This window comes from Eschrichtius robustus, chromosome 6 (genome assembly GCF_028021215.1).
Source record: "Eschrichtius robustus isolate mEscRob2 chromosome 6, mEscRob2.pri, whole genome shotgun sequence".
Taxonomy (NCBI): domain Eukaryota; kingdom Metazoa; phylum Chordata; class Mammalia; order Artiodactyla; family Eschrichtiidae; genus Eschrichtius; species Eschrichtius robustus.
Window position 1 is genome coordinate 64,685,527 of NC_090829.1, and position 21,340 is coordinate 64,706,866.

General features: G+C 41.4%; 1 protein-coding gene across 5 annotated transcripts in view; it reads right to left on the reverse strand.

Annotated features, from left to right (window-relative positions):
- Nucleotides 1-21,340, reverse strand: part of IGF2BP2 (insulin like growth factor 2 mRNA binding protein 2) — a 165,076-nt gene that overhangs the window by 41,151 nt on the left and 102,585 nt on the right. For 4 of the 5 annotated variants that reach the window (XM_068546399.1, XM_068546398.1, XM_068546401.1 and 1 more), the window contains 2 exons: nucleotides 2,190-2,238; nucleotides 1,152-1,203 (listed from right to left, as the gene is read on the reverse strand). In XM_068546399.1, the coding sequence (XP_068402500.1) occupies nucleotides 1,152-1,203; nucleotides 2,190-2,238 (101 nt within the window). Of the gene's footprint in view, nucleotides 1-1,151; nucleotides 1,204-2,189; nucleotides 2,239-7,298; nucleotides 7,322-21,340 lie in introns of those variants that run through there. The other variant, XM_068546402.1, reaches the window with a different exon arrangement.

Here is a 21,340-nt window from a genome sequence, read left to right on the forward strand (position 1 = left end):
CCTTCTGAGCTCTTTCCCTTCACCTTTGGGTATGGGCAGTCAGCAGTATGAAATTGACTAATAGTATTTTTAATATTCAGGAGTGGAGAGCATCTGAATAACTACTGCTTTAAAACTATTATATTAATTATACTGGCAGACAGAACAGACTGCATATGAGAAAATGGATTCTCTGTGATTTTTCCTAAGTGAACTTTAACGATTATGTATGACTCCATGGTCTGTAAATATTTATTCAGGTTCTCTCTGGGTGCCCCAACTATTCAGTGATATAGGAAGGGTAAATTTATTCTCCCCATTATACACATGTGGAAACTGAGCCAGTAAGGTTAAGTGACTTTTACAAGGGCTCACAGTCAGTAAGTGACTGAATTCATAGTCTGCTTTCTAGGTCAATGCAAAAATAATCTTTATCACATGTTATTGCCTGTCCTATCAGGAGCTTGGAATCTACTTTTCAGGGACTCTTAAATAGCTACATAAGATATCAGCTCAGGAACCCTTTTTTTTTTTCTTTAAAAATCATAGCACTTCATGTTTTAGAAGACAAAAATAAGGGCAACAGGAAAAAGAAAATGTGTTTTCTGGGGATTTACAGCATTGTTCCTAAGACAGAGGCTCTCAAATGAGTACACACAAAAATCACTTGGGGGTGCTTGTTGAACATACAGATTCATGACTTCTTCCCCCAAAGAGTCTTACTTTGTAGGTCTGTCTATGGTGAGCCCTAGGAATCTGCATTTTCCCAAGCACTCCAGGCGATTCTGGGGTAGGAGTCCTACACCTTGAGAAACACTCAGTCCAAGATATTAGGGATATGTTGTTCTTAACCAGGAAGAGGAAAGCTGTAATAGTGTAAATCCAGTTACTTCCAAGTGAATTAAGCTTCCCCCACCCTGACAGCATTTGTCCAGTGCTTGAGTACATTACGGAGTATAAGAAAAATAGCCTGAAAACCATTCTTTGAAAAAATCGATATAGACAGATGGATATAGACATCTCTCACATACAGATATACAAACATACACTCTAGGAAGCTTGCTTCAAAGGAATTTGAACTTATTATTTGTCCTTGGATTTGACCCGACCTATAAGAAATAACAGGTAATATCCCTCTCAAAATTCAATAGGCTAATTTCGTCACTTATTACCTTGTTCGACATTCTCCACTGTCCCATACTGAGCCAAAAGTCCATCCAACACCTGAAAAAGAAGCTTTGCTGTCAGAATTTCAGGTCTTCCATAAAAGCAGCTAGAACTGAATAAATGTACAGGACTTTCATTTGCTTATTGGCTCTCGAGTAATCTGTTCACTGAGGAAACACAGCAGAGCTTCGGAGTCTTAGTAATTGTTAACAATCACATTCATCATGATGGTTGGAACCCGCTTGCTGCTTTTGAAATCAGAAGCAGAATAATGTACAAAGATTACTTCTCCTTCCTGGAAGATTTAACCTTCTTCCTTCAGTTTTCCTTTAGGGATCTCCTTATTTTACAAAGTAATGAGATATGTATACTTTCAAAATTTTCCACAATGAAAATTTTTTTTTCTTAAAGGAATAAAAACATTAGACAAAACATTCTGCTTCCTTTAAGGCTATTTTGATTTTGTTTAGGTTGGGGAACATGGGGCAGTATGTTTTTCAATAATGCAGTAAAGCCACTCCTCATATTCTATCTTATTTTATTTCAAGGTAACAATCTTGTAAGAAGTTTTACAACTCCGAAAATGTCTTAACTGTTATTCATAGCAACTAATTCAAAATAAACAAAAAACTTGCTCAAACTAACAAAGAACCTTCTATTCTTATGGGTTTTCCATTTATTTTATTTTTCCCCAAATCGTAATTTAGAAAGGTAAAAATCTTTTATAAAATCATAGAATAAAAATCACAAGCAAGGTATGTATTTTGTTTCACAGTTTGTCTGTTGGTGCTTGGTTTCTGAGAAGACAGAACATAAGGGATCAAAGTGCACATCCTGCACGACGAAAGGGACAAATCTGACCCCAAACTCAGGGCAGATCATGCACGTTAGGGGCACTGAAGAAGGGAAAGTCTGAGGACCTCTAATTCCTAAATGTGAAAGGGAACTATAAAAAAGGGAGAAAATCCCTTATTAACCCATTAAAAAATAAAATGAGGAAAGAGAGCAGGAAGATAATAAATATAGAAATGACATTGGCCTACCTCCCACTGCAGGTGAGGAGGGATGTTTCGAATCTGAATTTTCCTGCTCCTGTAAAAGACAAAAGCACAGACACAACAAACAGGCTTAAGACCACAGTTTGAGTTTACTTTCTCACTATGTTCACCAAGACATCAGCAAGGGATTTTGATTGTGAATCAAGAACATCTTGTTTTAAGCCATTCGTCAATTTCTCCCTTTATGTCTGTTAGTATTTGCTTTACATATTTAGGTGCTTCTATATTGGGAGCCTATATGTTAATGAGTGCAATATCCTCTTCCTGTATTGATTCCTTTATCATTATATAATGCCCTACTGTATAGCACAGAGAATTACACCCAACATCTTGTAATAAGTTATAATGGAATACAATCTGCAAAAAAAAAAAACACACACACAAAAGAACTGAATGACTATGCTGTACACCTGAAACTAACGTAATATTGTAAACCAATTATACTTCAATTAAAAAATTAAAAGAAGAAAAAAAGAGCAGCTTGTTTTAAAACTTTCAATTAGGGACTTCCCTGGTGGCACAGTGGTTAAGAATCCGCCTGCCAATGTAGGGGACACGGGTTCAATCCCTGGTCCGGGAAGATCCCACATGCTGTGGAGCAACTAAGTCCATGCACCACAACTACTGAGCCTGTGCGCCACGACTACCGAGCCCACGTGCTGCAACTACTGAGCCTGTGTGCTGCTACTACTGAAGCTCGTGCTCGGCCTAGAGCCTGTGCTCCGCAACAAGAGAAGCCACTGCAATGAGAAGCCTGCACACCACAATGAAGAGTAGCCCCCACTCGCCGCAACTAGAGAAAGCCCGCCGTCGCAATGAAGACCCAATGCAGCCAAATAATAATAATAAATAAATACATAAAATAAAACACAGCTGTTTTAAAAAAATAAATAAATAAAACTTTCAACTACTTTGAGGAAAAAAATAAAGAAAAAACCCAAGAAGTCTGAACAAGCTAAAGAAACAGCTTAGATGCAAATCTGCCTTTTCAATTTCCTACCAAAATAGTCAGAATTTAAATTGCCACACATGTCCTAATTATAGAATTATTCCCTTCCTCCTCAAAATACATAGTCCTGCAAGTGACCCTACCCCAAAAGGTACCTAGGCTCAAACATGAGAGGTGGAATACATATACAGCAGGCTTAAAGAGGATCTTACCTAACAATGCAGAACTTCCTTTTAAAAAATTATTTTTATTTCTAATAGGTAATACAGTCCTAATTCAAAAATCAGGACACTTTAAAGAGGTATTCCATGAAAAGTCTTACTCGTTGCTTGTGTAACCTTCAGTTCCTTTATGCAAATACTAGTAAATACAAATATACAATCCTGTTTTCACCTTTTCTTACAGAAATATTTGCATATTCTACACACTCACTGAATCTTGTTTTTTTCACCTAACAGTAATGTCCTGAAGATCTTTCTACATTGGTAGATATAGAACATCCTCATTCTATTTTACACTACTTGGATGTACCAAATATCCATCCCCTATTGATGGATATTTGGGCCTTCTCCTGCATTTTTATTCAGAAGATTTTTCTCTTTTTCCAAGACATCTGATAACTTTGAGTGATTTAGATCATTTGTTTTTACTTAAGCGTTAAAATTAGATAGAAAAAAGAATAGAAATAGGAAGATAAGAATTTTTCTGTCTTTGGAGAACATGTTAGATCCCAGAAAGAAAACACAAATCAGCATTTAAATATTAGAAGAGGTCATTTCAATGGAAGGGCTTGGCACTGAAATCCCATAAATATCGCCTTTGGGGGTTGCAAGAGAAGAGACGTGGTGGCCAAAGTGTAGCCCCATTACTTTTCCTTTCCTTCTCGTGTAAGAGGTACCAAATAGTTGCTATATGCAGCCACACATTTCTCCATGGCTTTAATCTGGGCAATAGCCACAGAAAGAAATGTTACAATTCATGCAGAGAGGAAAAAGGAGAGAGACAGAGAGAGAAGTACACAGACAGGGGAAACAACAAACAAATAATAAAGGAACTGAGGGGCTCCTGTTTCCTCTGATCTTTTTTTTTAAATTAAGGGGGACCATCCCTCTGTTCTAGATCCCATATACTACTTCTGTCTTGTTTTATTTTTTAAAAATGAGAATGCATTCATGCTTTACCAGAGCTGCTTAAATGACTATACAAGCCATTCTGTAGAACCTCTAATCTTGTGTCAGGATAGGAAGGAGAAAAAAGAACCAGGAACTAATTTCTGCTTCTGTGCTATGAAGGCTCATTCCTGACACTGCCTTTGGCAAGAGTTCATAATAAAACTGCTGACACCATCCCATACAGTGGCTACATGGAATGCTCCACAAAGGATGTCACAAGCCTAACTATTTATAGAAAAGGCATCATAATTTACAAGAAAATTGAATATTTCTAAAGAAAAATATTTTTGTTATCTCCAAGTATAAATAAACATTGACTACAACTGCTAAGCAAGAATTTATTGATAGAAATCCTATGGGAAGAAACTTCTGCATAGACACTAAGATTTGAATAAAGAAAGATACTGTTGCATTGTTATGACAAAGAATGCAAATAATCTAAATATCCACCAGCAGGGAGATGAATAAGTAAATCATAGTAGAGCCATAATACTGAACATTATACAGCTGTTAAAAAGAATGAAGTAGACATGTATCCACGGTCATAGGACACTCTTCAAGGCATAATGTTATAAGATGAGCGCTAATTACAGATTAGGTTTGATCTGTTCTTTAAGAGCACAAAACAAAACTATATGTCATTAAGTGTGTATATATGTAAAAGCACAAAGGTAGCTACAAACATTTGGTTGGTAAAACGGGACATGTACTTTTCATTTTAGCTGCTTCTGTCTTGCTTGCTTTTTAAAAAAATGACATGTTCATGTCTTACTTACTTTAAAAAATTAACACTTAAAACTCCTACTAGGGCTGCTTTCATGAATCGAAAAGATTCATTTCTTTAAAGTATCCTGGAACCTGCTTTTAAAAAAAAAGAGAGGGGGCTTCCCTGGTGGCGCAGTGGTTAAGAATCCGCCTGCCAATGCAGGGGACACGGGTTCGTGCCCCGGTCCGGGAAGATCCCACATGCCGCGGAGCGGCTAGGCCCGTGAGCCACAACTACTGAGCCTGCGCGTCTGGAGCCTGTGCTCCGCAACGGGAGAGGCCGCGACAGTGAGAGGCCCGCGCACCGCGATGAAGAGTGGCCCCCGCTTGTCGCAACTGGGGAAGGCCCTCGCACAGAAACGAAGACCCAGCACAGCCAAAAATAAATAAATAAATAAATAAATTTAAAAAAAAAAAAAAAAAAAAAGAGAGGGCTTCCCTGGTGGCGCAGTGGTTGAGTATCTGCCTGCTAATGCAGGGGACACGGGTTCGAGCCCTGGTCTGGGAAGATCCCACATGCCACGGAGCAACTAGGCCCGTGAGCCACAATTACTGAGCCTGCGCGTCTGGAGCCTGTGCTCCGCAACAAGAGAGGCCACGATAGTGAGAGGCCTGCGCACCGCGATGAAGAGTGGCCCCTGCTTGCTGCAACTAGAGAAAGCCCTAGCACAGAAACGAAGACCCAACATAGTAATCAATCAATCAATAAATCTTAAAAAAAAAAAAAAAGCCTGTGCCTTTAAAAAAAAAAAAAACCATATTAAGATGGTTTAAAAAAAAAAAGAGAAAAACCCTCTTATTTTCTCCATAATTATCAACCAGTTAGGTATCCTTCTTGAAATCTTATTTAACAAAGTATTAATTTATTTGGCAAACCCCTTTGTTCACAGTGTGTAAATAATCAAACTCTGCCCAGTCCAGATGATCCCAAATCCTAACTGAACGGGTCTAAAACAATAATGCTTCCTTGTAATATCTGGTGTGAGGACTGCACATCAGGCAATCAGTTGAGTAACTGGAACGTTCGTTAAGCAGGGTTCTCTAAAAAGCTAGTGTGTCGCATCTCTAATTTTAGACCAGGACGGAAAGGAAGAAAAAGAACCCAGAAACGAAAAGGGGAAATGGAGATCACTTCAGCAGAACCCATTCAATTGGAGTTCAGTCAGGTCACCTGGGAGAACATCCTGAGAGACTGTCTTTCAGGATCAGGAGTGACCAGGATCTTTGTGATCTGCTAACTTCCATGGCATCATCTGGACATTGTGCCTGCTTGTTAGGGCACCCAGGATGCCCAACCCCTTTTTCCCTGGGAGGGATGTCTGTGTGCTCTTCAAAACCCAGCTCACACCTGCAGACAATTCCAGGGCTTCTCCAAAAAAGAGTTGTTTCTATGCACTCTTAAGTTTTTATAACAGCTCCCTCTTTGCTATAATTACTTATCTGCTGGTGTTGGTCCTCTCCTCACTGGATTGGAAATTTCCTCAAGGACAGGCTTCTTGTTTACTAGTCTCCTGTCCAGCAAGAGGCCAAGCTCATAGCAGAAAAGGAGAACATGGAACTCTGGGGTCTGGGAAAAGCACTGCTATTGCTGGCTGTTGTCTGTTTATGATGCGGACCTTCTGGACCCTACCTGGGAGGGCACAGGCTGTCCTTTACTCCTTTGCCAGGTAGTAAAGGGGAGAGGAAAGACTTCTCTCCCTTCTTTCCTTTAGAGAAGAAACCCAGTGTTCAGCTCAGTCTCGAACAACAAATGTGGATCTTTCTCCCTTTGAAATCCATAAAAGTGTGCCCTGCTTGCAAACAAGCCCAATTTACACAATAACTTAGGAAAGTGATTGGTTTTAAGAAAATAGTTCTTTGTTCCTTAAAAAAAAAAAAAAGAATAACCTCACAGTTCCTTTAGTTTAGAAAGGAAATCAAGCTTCTCTAAAAATACATAATTGACATTTCTCATCCTCACCACCCAGAACCATTACAGCCAGCTTCTAGCTGGCCTGCCGTCTGTCTTACTTTTCCCTCCTCTCCCATTCATCCCACACTTAGTGACTTTCTAAAACACAAATATGACTGGTTGCTTCTGCCTTCTTTGAATGACTCCCTGTCACCACATCCAAATTCCCATTCATGACCCTGTTACTGTCCCATTCCCCATCTCTTTATCTTTAAACCCTCTTGCCCCAGCAACTGCTCTAAACTTTGGGCTCTTACCCTTCCATCCAAAATAATTTGTCACACCTGTAGTTTATATGCGTGCCAGGTCTGAGCCTTCAACATGCTCAGTCCACCTTAAAAACAAGAGTAAACAAAGGCAGTAAGGAACATGATTTTGATTTTTTTAAAAAAAATTTTAACTGAAAACAGAATAAGACCTGCAGTCAAGCTATTAATATAGACACACAGGCTCTCTCCCCAAGGCTCTGGGATTCAGGAACTCAGAATTTCCCACCTTCATATTCAAGTAAGTGTGTTCAGTGGAAAAGAGCAAGTAGCTCAGTCTCTACACATCCAGGAAAATAATAATATAGCCCAACAGCTATTCTGCTTGGCTGAGGAACTGGCCACTTTGATGGATTCTATATTCTGGTTAATTGGTGACAACAGTATACACATGTAGACTATCAAATCTTAACTACAAACAAAAAAACTTAACCACAGCTCATCTAAGGCTCTTCAACATGTAAGTGCCTCAGGGTACTTTTCATGAATATGTTATTATCTTTGTACTGTAGATGCCCAGAGGAAGTGGAAAGCTCTGAGTGAATTTCAGATAAAACTAGATGTCCACTGTTAGGAATTTCAAGGACCTGGCAGAAGTTATTTTGTATGGTAGCATCTGTTGCTTAAAATATCTGGGCAATCAGCTGGGGAAGTAAAATCATATTTAATTGTCAAGGAATCTCTGTGATTTTGAAGAACCACCCCACATCTCTGTGTGTGTGTGAAACTCCTGTTTGCTTGTGAGGTGGATAATGCCATAGTTTTTAGGCATACGGTCAATTAACCACAAGTCTGATCAACCACCTTGGGAACTCTAGCCCAGGCACTGACCATGCTGGGGGTCTGAGTAGGGAAGACTTAACATATATTGTGGACACCCAGCTCATAGGATCTCAGATTCCATTTGAAAATTAGGCAAGCTAAGAATCAGAAGATCTCTGGGAAAACTGTGGGCAAGAGAAGCAACAGAGGAAGCAAAAGGATCGTATAAGAGAGTCCTTTGGGGTTCAATGAGAGATCCTACCCAACTAGGTCCCATCTGTTTCCATAGCAATTTTGAGCTCCATCAGATGACACTGTGGTTTTAATCTTGCAAGGAAATCAAAGCACCATGGAATGTGCATTATCTAGAGGCAGGTGTGCTAACCGACTCCAAGGGCAGTGGCAGAGCCAAGGCTGAAACCACCAGAACTCTTGGCCACACCCCCTCCTCTAGTGCTATAATCAGATTCCCCTGCATCTCATGTCCTCATTAGTAAGTGTTTGAGGCACTTTCTCTCCTTCCCATTCCTCATCAGTTCTAAAAGTTCCCCTTAAAACTGGACATTCTGTACAAGGGACATCCTGTGCTAAATTGAACTAGGACCTAGGGCTAGCAATGAATCAGGGAAGCAAATGAATCACCGGTGATAGCCTCGGCCAATCTTCTATCCAGCACTCAGCTGCCTTTTACAGTAATCCCCTCCCCCACCCACCTCTCATTTTTCTCTCCTTTCTCTCACACACATACACACAGAGGGCACAGGGCATGACCTAAAAAAAAAAAAAATCAATGAAACTAACTGTTGTCACTTTGTTACAAAATTATTAAGAACAACTGCATCTGCCGCTATGAAATCTAAAATAAATGTATTATAACAGTTATTAGAAAACCAAATGCTTTCCACATAAAAACTGTTAAAAAGTGAAAAAGAGGTTTTGGGGTTTTTTTAGGGAGAAAAAACATGTGATCAGAGTAAAGTCCTTGTGAATATTAGCAGTGTTATGGGCCAAATCATATAAGGATTAAATCAGATATTATTGTGGTGCCCTGTTGCAAAGGGTTTGAGCCAGGAGAACTGCAGTTATGAACCCAGTAAATTCCCTTGCTCTATAAACTCAGGTCCACAAAACCATAAACCCCCAAGTGGCCTGAACACACTTATGCTTCATGAGAATTCAGAGACAGGACCTCTTGAAAGTCTACTGCTTGAGTATCACAGAAAAGAAATCAGTGAATATGATAAAGCAATAGTCTGAGACTTTGTAACTTACTCATTTACCTCCGAGCCCCTCTCAAAGAGGCCTTGACTTTTTAAGAGGTTGCCAACACAATTCCAGACTTCCCTCTTGAGGAAAACATCAGGAATTCTTAATTGTTCTTGAAAGAGGTAGAAGGAGAAAAGTAATTAGATAATGATGAGATGCTCATGAGAAGACAGGTCAGGCTGCTCCACCTGGGCAAGACGGTGAAGGAGTCTCCCTAGTGGGTCAGGTACAATGAGTACAATTTGCATTAAATGACCATTGAGTTTCAATCCAACTGCAAGATTCTACAAACCCTTTAGAAAGGTTAAAATCATCTCCTGTTAAAAGGAATCAGTATGCTTGACTGTAGGTTGAAACCACCATACACTGTTCTAGTGAAGTAGATAATCACATTCCTCAGATATTCAATATTTTAGCTCTTTAAAAAGGAAGTCAATATCTAAAATTTCTCTTTTTTGATTTGTATTCAGTTTTTAGTGAAGGGGGCTCCTTTTACTGAAGTAGTGGTAAATAGAAATATTTGAACTGAAGGAACACTAAAAAATCTAAATAATTATTCAGGGAAAATATTTTTCTTTGTCGAATACATCTTCACTATTTTAAAATAAAGCAAAAAAAAAAACAAAACCTGACATAGGAAAACCGTGACCAGTCTTACCAAGGTTTGTGTACAATTTCCTACAGATAACACCATCTTTCCCATCTACCATACTACTCGTTAACTCATTTTGTGACAGTAGAGAATGAAATACAGTTTTAGCTCTAGCTTTACCAGAATTTCTCCATGGGGTTCATTGAACACTATTTCTTTCTCATCCTTCAAGTTATTTTATTTGATGAGTTTATTAATGTTTCAGAGAGACACCCAACACGTTCGTCACATTGTTTTTAGCAGGAAGCTTTCCCCAAACCACCACTATTACTTACATTAATGGGTGCTAAGCATCCCATTTAAGCCTTACCACTCCCCTATGAAGTAGGGATTGTTATCCTCACTTTCAGATAAGTAAACTGAGGTATTGATGAATCCCCTGTCCAGTCTCACAGCTGGGAGCAATATTTTTGACCGCGGTCTACAAGTTTAAATCTTTGCTCTTAAAATGTCACTCGAATTGTCAAGTCACCAATGACAAAATTTACATTTCATGTATATACTTCAGTTCAATGAATTTTGGACAAGATGTACCACCTCAGGCAAATGCTAGGAAAATGAGTCTTAGGAATAGATTTCCAGGCTTTCCCTCTCACTGTCAACCTCATTGTAGACTCTGACCAAAAACATCTCTCCCAGGAAGGGTTATTTTGGAAATTTCACTATAGTGGTTCACCCTTTGCTCCTCAGAAGATTTATTTAATATAAATGCCCTTCAGAGAGGGCGATAAAGGTATTAATTAGTGAACTCCTTCACAGGGTCAGCTGACTCCTGGTTGACAGCTCTCCTGGCCCAGGACTGGGAGCTGTGCCTGCCTTCAAGCCTAATAAGGCTTTACTCATCATCACTGGCCCCAGTCAGCACTGTGCTGAATCTCATGGGGCAGGATAGAGTTTGAGAACCCTCCCCGAAATACGGATTGCTGAATGGAGAAGGGTGGGGTGAATCCCAGACAGGAGACAAAGTTCTCAGAAGGAAAGGACATTCAAGTGTGCCTGAGTACAAACAGGCATTTGGATTCAGGAGGGTGAGATCTTGAGAGGTAAGGCTGAGTCTTTGTGAGTGAAAGATCTCAAAGCCAGCTTCCAGCTTTTCGAGATCTGAACCATGTAAGAACTGAAAGCATTTTATTGTGCTGTGATGAAGATGCCAGTTAACAAAACCAAACTGTGTTTCTCTTCTTTTTTTTTAAATTAATTTATTTATTTTTTGCTGCATTGGGTCTTCGTTGCTGCGCGCAGGCTTTCTCTAGTTGCAGCGAGTGGGGGCTACTCTTCATTGTGGTGCGTGGGCTTCTCATTGCAGTGGCTTCTCTTGTTGCAGAGCATGGGCTCTAGGCGCACGGGCTTCAGTAGTTGTGGCACTCGGGCCTAGTTGCTCCGCAGCATGTGGGATCTTCCCAGACCAGGGCTCAAACCCGTGTCCCCTGCATCGGCAGGCGGATCCTTAACCACTGCGCCACCAGGGAAGCCGCAAACTGTGTTTCTAATGAAGTGATTAGTTACCCTTACAAGGCCCTCAATTCATTATCTGTAATTAAGACTAACCAGGGTAAAAACAAATATTTACACATCATATTTTGAGCTCTGATAAAAACATATATAAACTTGATGCAACACAAGTTACAATTTGAGTATATAAGTGTTTTACTTGTGTGGTGCAGGGTAAATACAAAACCATCTTTATAAAGGAAAATGAAGCCACGTGCCTAGTCACCAACAACTGTGCCATCCTTTCAGCATCTCTCCAATTCATTTTCAAATAATTGTTTTCTTGAGTTCTCCAAACAGCACTCAACTCTGTCCTTTTCCTTTTTTTTTTTTCACTTGTGCCTTTTTCATTTTTTCCCTCCTCAGCTCAAGTAGCATCTGGAACAGAGCAGGTGCTCAGCAATCAGCAAATTCACCAGGAGCATGTGTTGCTGACAGCTGGCTTCTTTTTCCTGGCACACTCCACCCCATATTCTGTGTTCCAACTATAAGAAGAACACGTGATTAGTGAAGACACTGACTGGTCTTCAACCAAGCCAATTTCTTTCACTCCAGTCTATGCTTATCAGCTCAAGGCAACAGGCTTTTGACTGGAAAACGCAGGGGAAGACGTTTCCCGACACAGTAGCCACTGCAAACCCTTCCTGTGATTGGATGTAATGACTCATGTGGAGGTGATGTTTCTTCCCTGAAGACAACAAGTACAATGGCATGCCTTGACATACTGAAGAAACAGTTTCACAATTAACAAAAATTCAAGCCAGAAGCTGTGAGTCCTCAATGTCTGGGAATGAGTGATAAACCAACAGCCATCTTACTTCTGAAAAGAAGGAACTACTCCCAGCAGTTATAAAAGTCTTTGATCTTATTCACTGTAGTCAGGATGATTAAGAAAAATTAAGTTCATCTCTAATATAGCTCTAAATCCCAAGTAAGCAGAGAAAGGGAGGAGAGGGTCCTCCCTTGTAAAGGAACTCCTTCCCCATGCCGTGAAAATCAAATAGCATTCACCATCTCACACAAAAGGAACATCTCACCCACACTGAAGGTTAGGTACTCTGAACAATCCCAACTACCCATACCCAAATGTTCTGACTGGAGGTTAAATACTGGACATTTTATCTCATTTGGGGAAATAAGATGATTTCTAAGATTAAACCAAAAGCTTTTCCAAATTCATTTAACAGATGTTCACTAAGCACCTGTTACTAGCCACGCACTTGTTTTAGGTTCCAGGGTATAGTAGTGAACAAAACAAAAATGTCCTCATGCTGCTTATATTCTAGGGAGTAAACGAACAGAAAAGACAACATTGACCTCAGCAACCCTAGAACTCTCTAATTAATTTCAATAAAACGTACTTTACATGTTTAATGCAACATGTACATTTCAATAAAGAATGTACTTTAGAGCTGGTCCCTTGACTCAATTATATCCTCAAGGAAAAAGGCTATTCCTGCATTTTCTTAGTCATATTTTTAGGTTTTAGCTAGACATGAACCCAATGTCCTTTAACACCTGTTTCTGCACAGTATCCTTAAACTGTAATTGCAGGTAGAAAAGAGCATCACACAAGTCCTTGTTTCCAACCACCGTGGGGAAGTTAAAGCTGAGGGAGGCATTTCTGTGTATAAGAGCAGTGGAACACCTGCACTGCCACAAAGGGGAAGCTTTCCTTCCCACCCGGCTCTGCCCCTTAGCACTTAACCCCCTGAGATTTCCTCTGCTACACAAAGGGGAGCTCTGGAGAAAATAAGAGGACCAGAGGAAAAGTTATTTCTCAAAATTGTAAGAGGAGTCAGAAAAAACTTCTCACACAACACCAATAAAAAAAATAAAATCACAGCATGCAAAGAAAAACAAATCAGTGAATGTCTTCGATATCTCATAAAGTGCTGATGTAAAAAGAAAGGAAAATCATTAGCTCTTAGAGCTAATGTTACATGATTTGAATACAATGAGACTTTTTAAAACCTAGAATTGCCACCTTTTTTTTTTTTGAGCCATGCCACGCAGCTTGTGGGATCTTAGTTCCCAGACCAGGGATTGAACCTAGGCCCTCAGCAGTGAAAGTGCAGAGTCCTAACCGCTGGACGGCAATGGAATTCCCCTTTTTAAATTTATTTTATTTTATTACCAAATAGCCAACTTTTAAAACAGACAAACTGGGGAAAGATGGCATATAAATTATTCTTATATTTAAAAGGATTCATCATCCTAATGAGGATTCATCTTAAGATATTTTTACATCAATTCTGAAATAAGACAAATTAGTAGGGAGATAACTGCAAATACACAAATTTGATTTATAACCAATTTTGAGAGACTAGACTTTTGCCCAGAGAAATTTTTCCAGTGGTGCTGATAGAAATGCAAGATTCTTGAGTTGTATCCTTCTTGAACTATGCACATCCTATCCCTACCCCTGCAGCTCAACAGCTCTAACCTGGTGATGTGGACACAGCAGTCACTCAAGAAATCTGAGGAATGAATGAATGTACATGACAGGGTTAAGATCTCTGGCACTTAAAAGGAGAATTCCTCCCAGCTGCTGATTCACACTCTCTTTTGAGTTCCCTGTCTTACAAAGACAGTAAACAGAGCATCTGTCTCAGTTGGTTCCTGACTTTTCATCACTTCCTCTCAAACCAGCACCATTAGCTGGGTGGGCCCCAGCAGGACCCAACACTGGGAAGTATCCTATATAGGGGTCAACACCTGACATGAATAAAGGTGAACAACCTACCTGGCTCAGCAGGTGGCCAAGGGAGGTCCTGCTACCACAGCTTCAAATTCCTTTTCCTCTCTTCTCCCTTCCCTGGAAGCAGTGCACGGTTGCCCTCTACTACCAGGACCCTCTTTCCTTTCTTTGTTGGGAGCCAGGTCCTCAGCAGCATGAATGAAGGAGGGGAAGAGAGTTCAGCCGGTGGCCTCCCCTTAGCTGTTCAGAGTCCCAGTCTCCTTAGCATTGTGATACGCTCCTGCACTCTCCTCTCACTTGTCCCTCACCAAACCCCAGGGGATTATGAGAAAGCACTCCATGAACTGTAGTGCACCCTGCACAGGTAGGCATTAGGGTTATTCTGACAGAAGCACCCTCAAACTCCTTTTCCCAGCGTTGGTCCTGATATGCCCAGCAGAGCTGGTGCCTGGTTTTCCTATGAAATGTGAATGGATCTGACTTCCCCTGATGAGTCACAATCAGATAATCAATTAGAAGGCACTGCATGGAGGCAGCATTGAACTAGAAAAGAAGCTACTGAAGTGATAAAGGATCACCTGTGGATTCAGGCTTAAAAGGACCCATTTCAGGATAATTTCACAAGCTAAAATGTACAACTGGCAAACTGATGGATTATTCTTCTCCTGCATTTAAGAGCACTTTGATTATTGTGCTCCAGTGAGAGTACTTCTGTTCCTTGGTGGGAAATACAAAATTTGTAATAGTCAAGCATAGATACCTGTGGAAATGCAAACACTTTCATTTACTAATGTCCATAAGGCCTTGATTTCTTAGAAGAGAACAATGACTTAAGAAAAAATATAAATTTAAATATAGTCCCTGGATTTTCTAACCTAATAATTCTCCCACCCCTAATAAAACATTTTATCGTTACCAAAGGCCACCATTATTTCAGCACCACAAGACGCAGAGTGGGAGATGTGCTGAGCAGGGAGCCAGAGACCATGGTTTGAATGCTGGCTCCACTTCAGGCAAAGCTGTCGGATAGAGATACTGGGCCAGTCACTTAACCTCCCTGCTTAATGCCTCAAACATGAGGCACTTGAGATAAGATGACAGCCAGTTAGACAAGCTTCTTTCCAAACCCAAGATTCACTCCATTTTGGCAGCAAAACAAAACTGTCACAAAGAAAAGGTAAGGAGCAGAAAAAAGAGGTGTCTCCATGGACCTCAGGCTACAGAGACTGAATTAAAAAAAAAAAAAAAAATCATCCCAACAAATCTTGCATTTTGTTTGGGTCACAGTTTTTAACAACCCACTAGATAAGTTAGCCGACAGAGTCCATACTATTTTATAATTGAATGGCTTACAATCCAAAAAAAGTGGATTTGTGACTCTACCTGTATCACAACCCATCCCTACAGCCACAATTTATCCCATTTCTTCCCTTTTCTACCTTATTGCAGAAAGCCTTATGTTTACATTTTCACTAGTGCCAGGGTTACTCTTGTACAATCTCTGGTGTCTGGATTTTGAAGGTATAATGTTATTTCCTGAAATTTACTATGAATGGAGTATACGGCACAGCTAAGTAGGAGTTTGTCCATTTCCTACAGGTGTATATAGGTCTTGGCATGGGACTGTGAATAAGGAGACTATAACTGCCTCCAAGGAATTCCACTGATGTCATAAACCACTGTATCAAAGCTTAGGTTTCCACTACATAGAAACAGAGCTCTGGCCCATAGATTCAGATGCTGGTTAATTAGTATTGTACTGATACTCTACTTGTTATTGCAACTTTGATCTATACAACTCTGTAAAGCCTACATTCATATTTTTAAAGTAACGTGCTTTAGCAGCAGGTGAGAGAAACTTAAGACGTGATACAGGGCTTCCCTGGTGGCGCAGTGGTTAAGAATCCGCCTGCCAATGCAGGGGATACGGTTTGAGCCCTGGTCTGGGAAGATCCCACATGTCGCAGAGTAACAAAGCCCGTGCGCCACAACTACTGAGCCTGCGCTCTAGAGCCCGTGAGCCACAACTACTGAAGCCCGTGCGCCTAGAGCCCATGCTCCGCAACAAGAGAAGCTACTGCAATGAGAAGCCCGCGCACTGCTACGAAGAGTAGCCCCCGAACACCGCAACTAGAGAAAGCCGCGTGCAGCAACGAAGACCCAATGCAGCCAAAAATAAATAAAATAAATAAATTTATATATATATAAAAAAATGATACATTTATTGGAAAAGCAGCAGTGTTAGCTTGATTAAATGCATACACCACTAGATAACTGTCCAAGGCCCTTTCCAATTCCAGCGGTCTAGGCAACAGGTGAGTAAGAGAGACTTCAAAGGCAAGGGGGACAGGCGGGGTGGGACTGTGGTGAGACATCAGGATGAAAAGTGTTTATATTACATGGAGCTCTTCCTAGTGAATTTTATATAGTGATTCTGCAGATCTCAGCAAAACTGGACACTTATCTATCACTCAACTGGTTTCTTTGAAACAAACTTTTTAGAAATAAGTACTACATATTCTTTGCACAAAGTTCAAAAGGTACCAAAGCAGAAAAAACATAGTAGAAAAATTTGTCCTCTATATCTATCCTTCAGGACTCCAGTCCTGATACCAGTTTTTAAAAATCATTCCAGAGTATTCTGTACAAAAGCATATATGTGTATAGTTGACCCTTGAACAGTGTGGGGTTAAGGGTACTTACCCACGCCCCCCGTGCAGCTGAAAATCTGCTTATAACTTTTGATTCCCTCCCGAACTTAACTACTATAGCCTACCGTTGACCAGAAGCCTTACTAATAACATAAACACATATTTTGTATGTTATATGTATATCTACATATATTTTATGCATTCATGACATACCTTTTTCTTAATCTTTTTGGTATTTCTAGGCTACACGGTTCATCTGTGAGGTTTTCTTTTCAAATTGTCCTAAATCTCCAAAAAATTTCCAATATATTTATTGAAAAAAATCCATGTACAGGTGGACCCATGCAGTTCAAACCCATCCTGTTCAAGAGTCAACTGTGTATTCTTTTTCCCCCCCTCAAAAACAAATGTTAGTGCTCTGTATATGCTTTTTTCACTTGGAGATTGTGTCATATCCATACACAGAGCTGTATTATTCTTTTTGACAGCTGTATAACATTCAACTTTATGAATATACCATAATTTATTTAACTCGTCTCCTATTGATGGACATACGTTTCTAACCTTTTGCTATTTCCAAAAAACCAAAAATGTTGTAGCAAATAACTTGTCTATCTACCTAATTTTACACATGTGAGTGTATCTTGGAAGACAAGCTCCTAGAAGGGGAATCACTGAGTCAGAGGGCTGTGCATTTGTAATGTCAACATACAAATGCAACACTGTTTCTCCACACATGAAAACGCAGCTATCCAATTTCTGATTTCTGCCCATTCATAGGTGAAAAATACTATCTTTTTTTGCATTTTAACTATGAATGAAGCTGACTGTTTTTCATATGCTAAAGAACCTACCCACCTTACCCACTCTGGGAAACTCCACAGAATTCTTCCCTGCTCTTCTTTGGTATTCTGGCAGGTGACTCCTGATCTGATTAACTTCATTCACTTCATTTATTCAACAAACCCTCACTGAGTATTGTTGGACACCAGAGAGACAGGTGAAAAGCCTGTTGCCCACCATGAGGAGCTCACAGTCTGGCAGGAAGATAGCCAGTGCACCCTGTATGCAGTGTTGCTATGAGACAGGCCTGCACCACGCTGGAGGGTGCCTGGAGGGTGCCGAGTGGCTGAGCAGACAGGAGGAGAACCTGGCAAGGCCCCCAGGGAAGGTGATGCCTCAGCTGAGTCTGAGCAGTACGAGGCAGAGTGAGCCAGGAGAGCAAAGGTGAGGTAGAGAGTGCAGAGGGGTCCAGAGGGCCTTTCAAATCAAGGGAATGAGGTGTACAAAGGCAGGGCAGCAAGGGTACTTGGTTTGAGAGGAGCAGAGCACGCTTCCAGGGACCATGAAGGTGATAAACCTTTCACCAAGACTCAAACCGGGAGACAACGTAAACACAGCCGTCAGCATTAACTTTCTTTTCAGAAGCTGTTTTCTTCTTAACTGACTCCCTTCCTCAGAGAAGACAGCCTTGTGGCCCTGAGAATTTGGGTGCAAGTATAACTCTATCCTTTCCTGTAGCTGTGTGCATCTCACTACTGGGGCAGTCTACTGATAATTCCTCACTTCCCTTTGACATGGGGCTGCCAGGTACACTTCACCAACAAATTAAGTGCCTCTAGATGAAAATAAAAGCATCTTGCCAACTACCATTATAATACTCTTCTGTTCCCAGCAGGTACTTACCACACCTCTTGAGAGTGTAACAAACAGATCCATTAAAAATATTAAGGGAATTCCCTGGTGGCGCAGTGGTTAAGAATCCATCTGCCAATGCAGGCGACACGGGTTCGAGCCCTGGTCCTTGGCAGGCGACAAGGGTTCGAGCCCTCGTCCGGGAAGATCCCACATACCGTGGAGCAACTAAGCCCGTGCGCCACAACTACTGAGCCTGCGCTCTAGAGCTCGCGAGCCACAACTACTGAAACCCGCGTGCCTAGAGCCCGTGCTCCGCAACAAGAGAAGCCACTGCAATGAGAAGCCCACGCACCGCAACAAAGAGTAGCCCCCGCTCGCCGCAACTAGAGAAAGCCCGCGCGCAGCAACAAAGGCCCAATGCAGCCCAAAATAAATAAACGTATTACAAAAAAAAAATTAAGCGTGCTTTAGGTTAGTGGAAGGTATGATTAAATACCACCACTGATTTTTTTAAATGAATGCACTAGAACTTTTATTTTTTTAATCCACATGAATAATGCCTCCATCAAAGTTATGCCCTTAGAAGAGTATTTACTTATTCTAATAATGATTCCTCTGCCCAATATATTTTTTGAATTCTTTTATTAATATTTTCTATAGCATCTATCCAAGAAACATTGATTTAACTGATTTGCCTTTGGTCTGTAGTGCAATCTTACAAATATGCTGTGTTGAGTAAGAATCTCCCTCTTCTTCTTCCTTTTCCTCTTTCTATATTTAACAGGAAACAAAACTCAGAGGCCTCTCCTCTGCCTCTTCTAACAGCAAAGAGTGCAGCTCTCTGGGGAGTAGGCTGCCTTAGTTTGAATGCCAGGACTGCTGGGTTGGCCACCATACCTACGTTACCAACCCATCCTCATAAGGGGTTCACCTCCCACGTTCCTTTTGGGGTGGTGGTGGAGAGGAGAAGTGCAGGGAGAATATCGCCCTTGGCTGCTCAAGCTCCCTGATCTGGTTAAGGAGAGGGTATTTACTCAGGGTCATGGTGGTGCATGAGGAAGCCAACCCCATCAGTGTTGGCTGATCATCAGAATGCGGACAAGGGGACATTCTTCATTTCTAGGTCATGTCTGGTTAAGATCAGGTGCCAGGATCAATATTTCACCTTAACTCAGGGGCAGCTGCCCAGGCGGGCAAGGTCAGTGCCGCTGTGGCCCTTAGCTAGTGTCTTCTTCACAGCATTTATTACAAACCACTGTTTACATTTCTGCAGCCCAGCCAGACTCTGCCCCACCACTGCGATTTGTTCATCCCACCATCCAGCACTTTTCTTTTCAAGGGATGGTTATACACAAGTGAACAGACGGCAGGCGTGGTTGCCCTTTAAGCTCATGTAATCGGGCCTCTCATTTCAATTCACTTTGGTCAGCCCAGGTCATCTGAATGTAAAAGGGCCCCTCTGTCTCTGACCGAGATCCTTGCAGCCCTTTGATGGCCATGGAGCTCTAAGAGGGAGCTCATTCCCTGAGTGCTTGAGACCCCAGTCTACTGGGAGGTCGTGGGCAGAAAGTCAGACTAGGCATCAGGACTGCTGGGCGTGGGGCCACCACCCAGATATGTGACTGGGCTATTTGTGGCAGGTTATTTCATTTCTCTGGGGCCAGATGGTCTCTTTCTACAATCCTCCTTAGTGTCGAGAGTTCTCCAGCCCTGCCTGCTCTCTTCCCTCAAGGACAGTAAAGATGCCTCTTCCTCCCATAGAAATGTGTACAAGAACTAAGCTGTCCAGGCAAAAAAACCTTTAAAGGAAGAATTTCTGTGCTGTGAGTGGTTTACTGTGAGAATAGGACTCAGAGAAGTCTTAGAAATCTTCACTCAATGACACAGATGGATAGACAGGCTTTAATCTGTGAGCCAAGAAAAATGGTTTGTAAAGGCTAGAAGAAAAGAACCCCATGGCTAAGAACTTGTAAAAACATCTATAACAAACAAAAGTTCTAAGGGAAAGACTATGAATCAGCAGGATCACAGGAGGTGGAGAGTGAGCTTTGAAACGGCAGAGAACTAACCAGCTAAAGGGCAAATGGTGCAGAATGCCACTGCAGGAGGTGACACACAGGAATCCAAGCAGCACCTGGAGTCAACAGAGGACAAGTAGACACATTTTCATCCCAGGCCTGTGCTGGTGGGGACAGCCTACCCTACCATACTAGTATTTTCCGGATGGGAAGTAGGTACCACTGAGATTCCTTAGCTTATAAAGCCAAAAATTCCATTCTTGGGAGGGAGAGGAGAGAAGGAAATGAGCATGAACAGGAATGACATTTTCCATTCCCTTCATGGACAGTTTTGCACAAGCTGCAAATGCAAAGGGGGGAGATGTAGACAGAGGCCCACCACCACGGTCTCTGCCCTCCAGGGAACTCAGTCCAAAAGGAGAGGAAGACAGGTCAACAAAACCCACCACCCAAGGTACTGCCAATGACAAAACTGGTGCAGACTTCACCATTACAAAGCATTTTTACACACGTCATCTCACCTAATTCTCACACTGGTCAGTGGACCAGAACGGAATTTAAGTAACTTGCCCAAGGTCTCTCAGCTGTGATGCAATAGGACCAATTACAGAAATCTCATAGATACTATTATAAGAACTGTAAGAGAGATTCTGAATTCACAGGGGTTCCAGGGACAATAGTGCCCATGAGAGGGACAGGCACTGTGTTGGGTGCTTTACCAACACCAACTCCAGTGCCTAAAAAAAGCCCCACACTGGTGCCCAGCAGGGCCCAGAAAGCCAATACCTGACTCCTACTTGCTCTATGAATGAAGCTGGGATAAGTACTGTTCCTACTTTGCAGCTGGGGAATCT